The 12,078-nt window shown below is 38.1% G+C and overlaps 1 protein-coding gene across 6 annotated transcripts in view; it reads right to left on the bottom strand.

Annotated features, from left to right (window-relative positions):
* The window catches only part of ZNF536 (zinc finger protein 536), a 724,961-nt gene that overhangs the window by 222,465 nt on the left and 490,418 nt on the right, over positions 1 to 12,078 (bottom strand). For all 6 annotated transcript variants that reach the window (XM_069966233.1, XM_069966232.1, XM_069966231.1 and 3 more), the window contains one exon: positions 9,108 to 10,664. In XM_069966233.1, the coding sequence (XP_069822334.1) occupies positions 9,108 to 10,664 (1,557 nt within the window). The remainder of the gene's footprint in view (positions 1 to 9,107; positions 10,665 to 12,078) is intronic.

The following is a 12,078-nucleotide window of genomic DNA, read 5'->3' as shown; positions in this document are numbered from 1 at the left end:
ATAGATAGGAGATAGATAGATAGATAGACAGGAGATAGATAGATAGATAGATAGATAGATAGATAGATAGATAGATAGATAGGAGATAGATAGATAGATAGATAGATAGATAGATAGGAGATAGATAGATAGATAGATAGATAGATAGATAGGAGATAGATAGATAGATAGATAGATAGATAGATAGATAGATAGATAGATAGGAAATGGATATCTTGCAGCTAATCACATATCTTGGATTGTACATGTATGATCACAACCAGCTCACCCCTTTGAGGCTATGTTCACACTGCGTATGTTTCTGCACGTAGTTTTGAGGTTGATGCGTTCGCTGAAAAGTATACGATATACGGCCGCACAATGCACACTACGTATGAGCTTACGGCCAGATCGTATACGGCGCCGTGAAAAAAAGAAAAAGACCATTGTTTGAGGATGGAAATGTTGAAACTCACGGCCGTGGATTTCCATGCGGTCCCGTATGGAGTACTTATTTCAGCGTAATTGAACTTGATTTTTCGATCCAAAAGGTTCTGTGAGTTTTATTGGGCTGGGCGAAGATTTCCAAGTAAATGACCTGTTTCAGATCGCTGCGAAACAAGCTAGGGAAGCATAACTGTACTGCGGGCGTATGTTTGCGGTTCGTACGCATGTCTATTTTTCCCACGCCTGTAGTTTCAGCCGCACATGTACGCCGGCGTACGAAATGCGCCCGGACTCATACGCAGTGTGAACATAGCCTTAATGTCTAAAAACATATTACCTATACCACTATTATTTTTAGGCAAAGATAATCTGGTTAAAAGGGTTCTCCAGAATTAAGAAAAAAAAAAACATAGTTGCTTTCTTCCAAAACAGCGCCACCCCTGCTCTTAGGTTGTGTGTGGTATCACAGCTTGGCACTATTCACTTCAGTCAAATACCACACAAACTGAGGACTAGAGTGGTGCTGTCTGTGGAAGAAGGCAGCTATATTTTTCTATTCTTAAGCACTTTAAATTTTTTTGTGGTTCTATATATGAAATGTACAGAAGCCTCTTACACTGCTCTTTATCCTTATCCACTATGAGTAATGTAGAAGAATATTCCCTTTATTATTCAGAAAGCCTTGTCACCTGCTGAGGTTCCCTATGGGTAAGGTTGGTTGGGGGCCCACTCAGACTCACTCGCCCCCCTAGGCTGAACCCCTAGCTACGCCCCTGATTCTGGGGTACAAAGCTATGAAGACTGAGGTCCAGGCTCGGCACTGATTATGTAGCTCCTTATGTGTACTATGTGCTCTGTATTGTCTTCAGTGTTTGTGTTTTGGCTGTTGTTAATCCTGCTCGATTAGGACACAGCTGTGATCACTGATTTCAGATTTGCTGCATTTTTTATTAGGTTCTGATATACTTTGAAATTTACCTTCTTTCTTATTAAAGGCTCAGGCTGTTGTTCTATCCGCCATGCTTTACATTGTTGGTCTGCTGGTATTCACTACATTACCAGATAGTAAAATACTGAACCAGAAGATGCCAATTACTGGTCATGCACATGCTGGGTATGAGGGACTGAGGATACTAACCACTAAAGATAACCAAGAGATAACACTGGTTATAGATGCTGGGGAAAATGACATGTGCAGCCAAACCACAACACAATGCTTCCTTCACACACAAATCAAAATGAGCCTGTAAGAGCCATACTTGTCTTCTAGACCAAGAATTACTGCCTGATATCACAGGGAAATTTAAAATGAATGCAAATCTCCCAAACTTCTATAGCAACTTTTGCAAAACTGAATCCAATAGTAGATATACTCGGGTCTGTCCTCATTTGAGGAACCTTGGGGGAAAGGAAAAAAATGATACATTTGCAAGTGTAAAACAAACAGTCAGTGTCATCTTTATAAATTGTGCCACTCGGGTGAGATAAAAGAGTCTTGTGTTTTATTCTAAGTTACGATCGCGTTGAGCAGGCAGCTGCAGAACCTGAGGAGGATGAGGAGGATGACAATGATGTTCCACTCTCTGCTATAATGATAAGTTTGTCCTGACTATTCAATCATCACATTGTCTATTTCCTGAAGACAGTAAATACATAAATAATGACTGCTAATAGGCTGCTATTATTATCTCCTGCAGCACACAGAAATATAGCAGTCACCTCTCAGTTCTCATTGTGTGGAATCTTTTGTTACAGTATGAAATACCTGAAAGCGGACCTCTGTTCCTCGAACCTGCAACTGAGCCATTTTGATTGTTTTTCTTATTTTAACATTTAGCTATTAAAACTACTGTATCTATCTACCTATAGAAACAGAAGGCTGTTGGCAGAAAAAGACTGCTTGGTCCATCCTTTCAGTATATCATTTCTTATTATCTTAGGATAGATAAACAGTATGTGTATCCCAGGCATGTTTGAATTCTGTAACTGTACATTTACCTACCACATCTGCTGGAAGTTTGTTCTAAGCAGCTACTACTCTTTTAGTAAAGTAATATTTTCTCATGTTGCTTCTGGTCTTTCCCCTAACTAACCTCAGATTGTGTCCCTTTGTGGTCTTGTGGTCAGTTTGTGTTCAGCTTTCTTAACATATTTAAAGGTTTTGATCATGCCCCCCCTTTCCCTTCGTTCCTCCAGACGATATAGACTTAGATTATCCATAGAGATGAGCAAACCTGGAGCAGGTTCAGTGGCTGAAGAAGTTGGGTGCAGCCCTAGAGAGTCCTTAAAAATATGTGTACAGTCTATGGCTATTTTTATTTTTTCCATACAGCCTTAGGGCTGCATCCAACTTCTTCAGCCACTGGTTATCAATCGCTGCACACTCAGCATCAAACGAAATTGAGCGTGCTGGAGGTCCACTTATTTCAAATCATTAAGTCTTTTCTGAACATGTGCAATGTTTTTAAAGCAAGAGGCAGCAGAAACATTGCACGTGTTATTTTAAGGCATCTGATGGAAAAAATAAGCACTGTATTCACACATCTATTTGAGTACTGTGGTTTCTCTGCACTTACCTATATGCGTAGACCCTCATCAAGGCTCCTGACTGCCAGCACCTACTTCCCTGCTTAATTGTGTAGTGTTGCTTTATAGCTATAAAAACTATCTATCTATCTATCTATCTATCTATCTATCTATCTATCTATAATTTATCATTGCTTTATTTCATATCCAGTGGCATACATAGAAGGAATAATAGGCAAAGACTGAAATGGGCCTCCTATGGTATCTGATTATCCTATGGTATCTCATATCTACAGTGTCTATCTATCTCTCTATCTATCTACATTATCTATCTAGATAGCAGCAAGAATCTGCAGCACACCAGCATAAAGTGAATGGTGGTTTATTTCATCAATAAGGTGCACGATACAACGTTTCAATTCTCTTCCAGAATCATTTTCAAGCCTGAGAGAGAATTGAAACGTTGTATTGTGCACCTTATTGATGAAATAAACCACCATTCACTTTATGCCCATGTGCTGCAGATTCTTGCTGCTATCTACATTGGGGCTCCTTTGCCAAAGGACTTTCTCTGCTAAGCACCCTTGTTACCTGGATGTGCGGCTGCTATCCTCTATCTATCTATCTATCTATCTATCTATCTATCTATCTATCTATCTATCTATCTAATATCTATGCATGACTAGCTAATTATTCAAATATCTCATACCTTAGTCTAACAGAAAAGAAATAGGAAAATATCAGGATAGATAAATGCAAACTAGTTTTCAGACAGTATACATTCACACTAGAATTCACTAAGAATGTGCAAGTTTTATCTCAGTGACTAAAGCAACTTTCAGCAGTCTTGTTTAACTCAGCACCACCGATTAGTTGGCTTCGTATTATGCCAAAATACACACCAAATTTGGTGCATTTTAAGCACATCGGGCCTAATTTTTTTTCCGGGTATGTATGCGACTTCTGCACCCTCTATAGATCATTAATCATTTTTTTCTATATGTACAATATACACACTGTGCTTCTCAGCTCTAGGTTGATAAATGTCCTCTGTAGTTGTTAAAAAAATGCTGGGCAGTGACATGGAGTGCATTTTCCATTTAAAAACCACTTCACCAGGGGAACAAATGTTCCTTTGGAAAATGTTAATCATAGATATCTTTTAATTATTTAGTGGCCTATTTTTGCATATCTAGGACAATGTGGTAAGGTGTGTGTCCTGTGAGCTTGTGTAAGACCCCATCCCTGCACTCTCACCTGTAGATATATATGGCTGAAGACAGTATGGAGTTGTTCACCTAACATAGATAGATAGATAGATAGATAGATAGATAGATAGATAGATAGATACGAAAAAAAAGCAGCGGCACTCAGGAATAAGGTGCAGGGGTGCCAGCGGTAAACACCCGAATCCAGGGTATATGCAATATAAATCAAAAATATACCGCAGCACACCACAATTGCAATGAAAAAAAGTGATTTATTTACCCATGTGAGGAAATGCAACGTTTCAGCTCAAGCAATATGAGCCTTTCTCATCACTGCTTGAGAAAGGCTCATATTGCTTGAGCTGAAACGTTGCATTTCCTCACATGGGTAAATAAATCACTTTTTTTCATTGCAATTGTGGTGTGCTGCGGTATATTTTTGATTTAGATAGATAGATAGATAGATAGATAGATAAATAGATAGATGTAGCCAGGGTTAACATGATCCCTGACGCAACAACTGTGTCAGGGAGCTGTGTTAAGTCAATAAGAGTGTTGAGTTAAATGCGTCATTGTGATCAAGTTAACACAGGCTACATCAGTATATATAAATTTTTGACTCTTGGTGGACATGCAAACGGTAGAGATTAAGGCCCCCCTCCCATACACTTTCAACGTTCATCCAGTCATCAGTTATGTCGCTTGCCCGCCACCTGTCCTCCCCATACATGACATAAATGTTTGGCAAGGCGGAGCGTTCCAGTGTTATCTATTGGGAGGGGTAAGCTGCAGCATGAGTACTCTCACTGCAGCTTTTCTCTTTCTTAACAAAGAGGTCAGTCATGATTTTCCATCTAGGCTGACCCCTACTTCCACTAACATCATCTGTTAGTGGTTTATCGGGGGGTCTCCATACACCATATGAATTAGTTTTAGAGTACAGTCACATGAGCAAAATAAGCAATGATTTGCAGAAAATTCATAAAAAAACAGCACAGTCTCACTGCTCAGGTCCCTGCTCCTTATTCCTTCCAGTGTGGTTCAGCACTCAAGCTTGGCCCCCAAGCTTCCCATGGCCCAGGGGGAGTCACAACATTTTTTGCCTATGTCAACTTTGTTGGGTTTTGGATTTACCTGTTTATTCTTTATATGTTTTTCATATCTAACTTCTCTTAACACAGACATACTTCAACTGCTTAGCATTATCTGGAGATGTGGCACTTACAGAAGAATATGGGAACATACTGTACCACCATTGGAATAAAATTCATAGCATGTTTCATTGGACACTATGGCCCAGATTCATCAAAGGGTGTAAAATATACACTGGTGTAACCTGCCCACAGCAACCAATCACAGCTCCTCTATCACTTTACCAGAGCTGAAAGCTGAGCTGTGATTGGCTGCTGTGGGCAGTTCACACCAGAGTATATTTTACACCCTTTGATAAATCTCGCCTAAATTTAAGATCATTACTAGTGTTGTTTTATGAGAATATGGCAGCACAGGTAAAGCAGGTAATTCTATAGTATGGAGCTATAGGGACAGTGTTTGCAGCCATAGAAAGTAATGTGCAGAGGGTTGCAGTCCCAAAAATGATCTATAAGACTAAGTTCACACCCTGTTAAATAACGGATGCTATTTTATTTTAAATAACGACCGTTGTTTTCAGTCTTTCAATTTCCATTGAAATCTATAGAAACAACGCACTGTTTGCAGCAGGTTTTAAATTAATCTTCGTGTCATTAATTTGCGGCACTTATTGACCAAACAGCATCCATTTATGTTGCTCACACATTGATTTTTTTTCCCAAAGTACTTTCACCGAAATTTCCATTATATTGAATGAGACTTTAAAATGGCCACACCCAAAAAGGTGTGAAAAGGCAGCCATGTCAAACAGAAACTTGAGTAATGCACCAGAGTATATTAAACAACGGCCGTTATTTGATACTCAAAATAACCGACATGGTTATGGCATCAAATAACAACTGTTGAAAAACAAAGTGTGAACATAGCCTAAAGCATAAGGTGTACCTTATTTTTAAGAGGCACTGCACTGTGTGTACACAGCCTGATTTAGCTACTTTACCTGAAAAATGCCCAAAAGACATAGGCGATCATTTTTACTTAAAAAAAAAATTATAGATTACAGATTACTAAGATCAAGTAGCAAAAACAATAAATAAAAATGTTATTAAGTTATTGAGTAACACAAATGGATAAATGAATTTATAAGTGAATGAACAAAACAAATGTGATCATGAATGAATGACACTGCCCAGCTCTGAAAAGTCTTCGGGAGCATAAGTCATGGAACAGACTGTATGTTATCGACCAATAGTGTCAGTGTCATCAAAGTCTACACTGCATGTGAATAATTACCAATATAAAGGTATTTGTTTTTCATTAAGCAAGCAGTCCCTTCCTGGGCAAGCAGCTCATTGAGATGGAACACTTTGTATAACTAACAAACTCCATCTTCTTTTCATGTAGAATATACAGCTTTGCAGCTATATGTATATGTGAAGATAAACTTGGGAAAAGCAAAGCAAACATCATTTCTAAACAAAAAAAATCTGATCTAAAATACTGAAACTAAAGAAGTTAAACCAAAGCACTTTCTTTTCTCGGAATATTCCTTCTTTTATACCGCATGATCTGCCTCTGTCATGCTAATGAGAAAAATATAATTTTATGCCTTTTTATGGTGCTATCAACATAATAATAGGATTTTTTTAAACAGAAAAGCAAAAAAATTCTCCATAATATATTTATGAAAAAATAAATTGTACTTGCAGTGAAGCCATTTAAAAAAAAAATTTACATTAATCTTAAAATACCCCCTTTTTTTTTATAAATATAGTTAAGGTTTCATCTTAATGGCGAGAATGTTCCTTAAATGAATATTAATGCCACTGCTCTAAAACATCTGTTTCTATTGATAAATGAAGGCCATAAGGTCTGTACAGTATAGACTAATCTGCAATATAATAAAATGGTGCAGGATCCATTTATCAAGAATTTCACATGACCAGATTGTTGGTTCATCGATGTACCATTTGACAGATGTGTCTCTTACAGTCAATGTATTTAGAGTCAATACTTCAACGTAACAGCTGCTCGCATCAGTAAGTGATTTTACTGGTGTCAATAGTGGGAGTTTGGAGGGAATTAGCTGCTACAGATAATCTAGTTAGATGTTATCAGTATCTCTCTGGGCCATTAAGTGTCTCAGAATTTTTGTAGATGCTTAGAATCTGCCAGGATTTTTTTTAGAATGTAAATCTCTAGGTTTAAGACCACATGCACACAGCTGTTGTTCGGAACCATGATACAGTGCCCATTGTCTATTATTGGCCGATACATAGATTTTTACTATGTAAACGTATTTTTACATGTTTCATCACATGTGGCACCAATATGGACCTGTATGTTCTGCCATGTGCAAGAACTCCTACTTTAATTGGCTTTAAGTTGTTAAGCCTCACAATATCTTTTCTATGACTGTAAGTAATAATTGAAGGTAATTCAAAGGTCAGGAACATGATCTCCTTTCCACGTAAATTGTTTAAGTTGTAGTCAACATTGTGTCCTTAAAGATGGTAGGGGAGCTGGTACAGTAACCTGTTCTGGGTGTACACCACATGGTATGAAGTAGAGATGAGCAAAGGGAATCCAGCAAATCAAAATTCGCTGAAAATCGGGGGGTCAATTCGCTTTGTTTTGCGAAGCAAATTTCTGCCCACTCCTTAAGGAAATTTGCAAATAAAACAAAATGACTGCACTGTCTGCACTTGCTGTCTGGAGAGTCACTGGGTGGGAGAAAGGGATTAACCATAATAATCTCTAGCGCCCATCCAAATAGCTGCAGGCCCCTCTGTGATGTCAGCACCTCCCCTTCCCCCTCTATATAAGGAGGTTTGTTAATGGAGGTGGCCAGTCGGCTATGTGTGAAGGAGAGAGCTGGATCGCAGTAGGCAGTTAGAGCAGAGCAGGGAGAGACTAACAGAGTGATATAGGGACAGAGAGGATAGGAGGGCTGATTGTGGGTGATTGTTATAGCTGTCAACTACAGTAAGTATCCAGTTTACCAAATAACTGGGTGCCTAGGAATTCACTGGGACCAGTGAAGACACAGTCCATATTATTCACGCACTGGGCACTATAAACTTCTGTAAACTTCTATTAAGTAACACCAATTTAGTTGGATCAGTGAATTGATTGTGCCCCTTACATAATCAGCGCTTGCACTCCACTCATACTGTACAAGTTGGGTTTCATTACTGAACTGAGTGTGCGCTTTACTTGATCAGTGCTTGCATTCCACTCCTACTGTGTTATAAAAGTTTGGTTTCATTACTAAACTAAGTGTGCACCTTACATAACCAGTGGTCACACTTCACTCCTGTCCTGGGGAAAAAATAGATATTACGCCGCTGAACCAAGGTCCACCGCTGCCCATGGCGGAAATTGGATGATTGACTGGCTGATAGACATTTTTTAAAAATTGTGATTTTTCAATTTTTGTCACTTTTACAACAACATGCTTTAACAAATTTGTCTGTCTCTAATAGCCCCAGTACTGTAGCTACTATAGTTTGGGCTGTTAAAATTCATAAGATTCAACGAATCTTAACGAGTTTGACCCAAAATTCATGAAGCTCCTGAAACGAATTTTCAGCTGCTTCTCTCATCTCTAGTATGAAGTAAGATAATAATGGTCAACTTAATCTAGCATAATCATACACAGAGTTGGGTGGTTTTTAACCAAGGTTAACAGAATAACTTTACAATGGGCATTGTAGCACAAGGTGATCCATAATATGCATATTATCTTTTTTATCTTGAAAAATTCATGCAATTATATGACTTGGTTTTCTAATGTGAGATAAAACTTGGGAATTCTATTCATCATCTACATTTTGTTCTATTATAACAACTTACCACATAGGTCAGGTCTCTTCATACATCCGCTGTTTGCTGTGTTATTTCCAAGTCCGTTAAAAGCAGCCATGCCCTCTGAGCTGTAAGCTCGGAGAACAGAGAGCATATTAACCTGCTTCTCCAAAGCATCAGGAACTGGTGCTTGATCAAGTTTTGCAGAGCTTTGTGGAGCATCATGGGCTAATGGAAGATTCTGGTGCCACTGCTTTTCCATCAGTTGTGATGTTGGTGACACCATATTTTCTGAAGATCTCAGAGGGGTTAAATTCAAATCAGCTTCTTCCATGTCATTTTCTTCTTTGTTCTGTTCATCGATCGCATTCATGTTTTCAGGTTCTGTTTCAACTTCCTCCTCTTCATTTTCATCTTCTTTGCATGTTTCCATATCCTCAGAGGAGGATTCATCTGAGAGATCATCAGTAACTGTATTTACAGAATCACACTGTAACACATGCGAGTCATCATCAGGTGGAGACTGAGAGTCAATGTCCATGTTTTGCACATTGGCCGCTACTGAACCTGGGTAGGCGCTAAACTGCTTATAGAATTCGGTTGGAAAATTATTAAACATAGAATCTATATGACTAGGCCATGATGAACCTTTATGATCAGGTAACGTCTCTTTAGAGTTGCCTTGTAGAGCTTTTTCTGGGCTCATTTTTGAGGTCATCCTTTCCTTGCTACATTGGACTGAAGAAGAGGAGGCCACAACTTTATTTGTTGCACTCAAGGACTCCCTCAACTGATCTTTACTATGCCCTTGACCCCCCATTGTACAATCTTTACGCTTTGCTTTTCCAAGATGGTTTGCTTGGAGATGAAGGGCCATTAGTTCCATAGATGATGTAGTAAATGAACAAAACAAACAACCATGCCAAGCAATGTTATCTTGGACTGTGATTGATGAACCTGGAAGAGACTGGGCATCTGGCCTCACAGACAAGTCCAGAGGTTCATACTGAGATTTCTCCATTTTCCTCTGAGGTGTTTTGTTTTCTGATTTATCTTCACCGTTGTCTGACCTGGATGCTTTAAGAGGAAGAGAGTCAAGTAAAGCCTTCTCCTTCATTTCTTTTTCTTTCTTAAGAGAATTTAGAACAAAACTGTCCATAAAAGCCTGCAAAGACCCTTGAAAGTTCACACCATTGCCCACAATGTTAGGGTATGTTCTTGTAAATTCTGCAATGCCAGGTGCTTTTGAAGACATCTCAGATTTCTTCAAAGCTTCTGAGGAAGACTCAGAATTAATGCCGCTTGACTGGCCCTGACGGTCTCCAGAAGACATCAACCCTGTCGACCACTGTTGGGACATCATTCCACCTCTAAAGTCAATTCCAGGAAGGCCTTTGAATGCTCCTCTTAATATGTCTGGCCTCATGAAGAGGGAGCTCTTACTTGCTGTCTCATCTTTGTGGTCCTGGTTTGGAGGATGTCCATGGACAGGAAGTGGGCCAGAGCCATTCTGCCTTTCCCTGTGGTGGCGTTCCAGGTGGTACTTCAAAGATGCTGACTGGGTGCCAGCATAGTCACAGTGTGGACATTTGTAAGGCTTCTCACCTAAAATAAGAAAAAATAATAGTTAATAACACTTTGTAAGCTTAGCCTTAGAATGAACGCATGGTATATATATTTTTTTAAACAAATTTTGTCACCAATGGACATGCTTCCTACATATTTAAAGCAGTTGTTAGGAAATAGAAAAACATTGTTTCTTTCTTTATAAAACAGCTCCCTAGATTGTGCTTGGTATTCAGCATTTCAAAAGAGCTGAGCAAGGAACAAGGAACAACTTGAACAATACAACAGGTGTGGCACTGGTTCTAAAAGAAAGCAGCCATGTTTTTCTAATCCTGTAAAACCCTTTCAACTATTCCAGGACTAGCGATATTTTACAGACATGTTTTACTTTTTGTGTTGCTACATTCTAAAAGCCAATTCTTTTTATTTTTCAATTGTTGTAACAGTATGAGGAATTGCATTTGGAAATACAGAGTTGTAGTTTCTTTAAGTGGAACAATTTTTTTTGTAATCACTTTTATTTTACTTTATTTTTTTTTTAGTCTTAACAAAATCTTCTGACCACTTCTATAATGCTTTGATATGCTAAGTTTAACAAAGCATTATTGCCTGTGCAAAACTGATACTCTATTAAGCTGTGCTTCTGGCATGACCACAACCAAGGCAAACCTGGAGGTGTTTGTACGGCCCCGCTGCCATAATAACTCATAGGCTCCTAATATTGAGTATCTTCTCTCTCTAAAACCACCCTGATGCTGTGGTTGCTTTTAACTGCAGCATCTATAGGGTTAATGTTCCAGGGTCTGAATTATCTTCTGCCAGATCCAACAGCAAATGCCAGAAACTGTGCTTATTGCAATATTCAATGATCATAACGATACAACTATTCCCAGAAAGGTACTGCACAACTAGAATGTACTATGCATTGAATAGAAGTAATTGTTTAAATTTACTAAGGGTAAAACCAGAAATGTGGTTACTTAGTACAAGAAAATAAAATTACCTATACTATTTTTGGCAGCAAGGTATTGTTGACCAAAGATTCTGCAGATCTTTCCATTTTATCTGATATTTATATAAACCACTGAATATAAATTGTATTTAACATTTTATTTATTTGTATGCTCTTTTACTAAATATATTATTTATTAAGTAATTTTTACATTGAAAATAAAAATACAGTTTTTTTTATATGGATCATGTAATGTATATGGCTATGTTTTCCATTTGAAAAATTCAAACATTGTCTCTTTGTGTTAAAATACTGTAGGAGTTTAAGATCCTAAACCTGTGGATTAAAGATAGGTTAAATAAATGTTAATTAGATGATCGGCTAAGACTTTCTATATTCGTAATTGTTGTGAAATTTGTTTAATTTATACACATGGAAACCATTTTTAAAACCTAAAAATTTTATGGCACTGTTACGCAAGGCTGAAATGAATGATTTAAG

Source organism: Dendropsophus ebraccatus, chromosome 4, assembly GCF_027789765.1.
Source record: "Dendropsophus ebraccatus isolate aDenEbr1 chromosome 4, aDenEbr1.pat, whole genome shotgun sequence".
NCBI lineage: Eukaryota > Metazoa > Chordata > Amphibia > Anura > Hylidae > Dendropsophus > Dendropsophus ebraccatus.
Note: the sequence above shows the minus strand (reverse complement) of the source record. Positions and strands in the feature narration are given on the sequence as shown.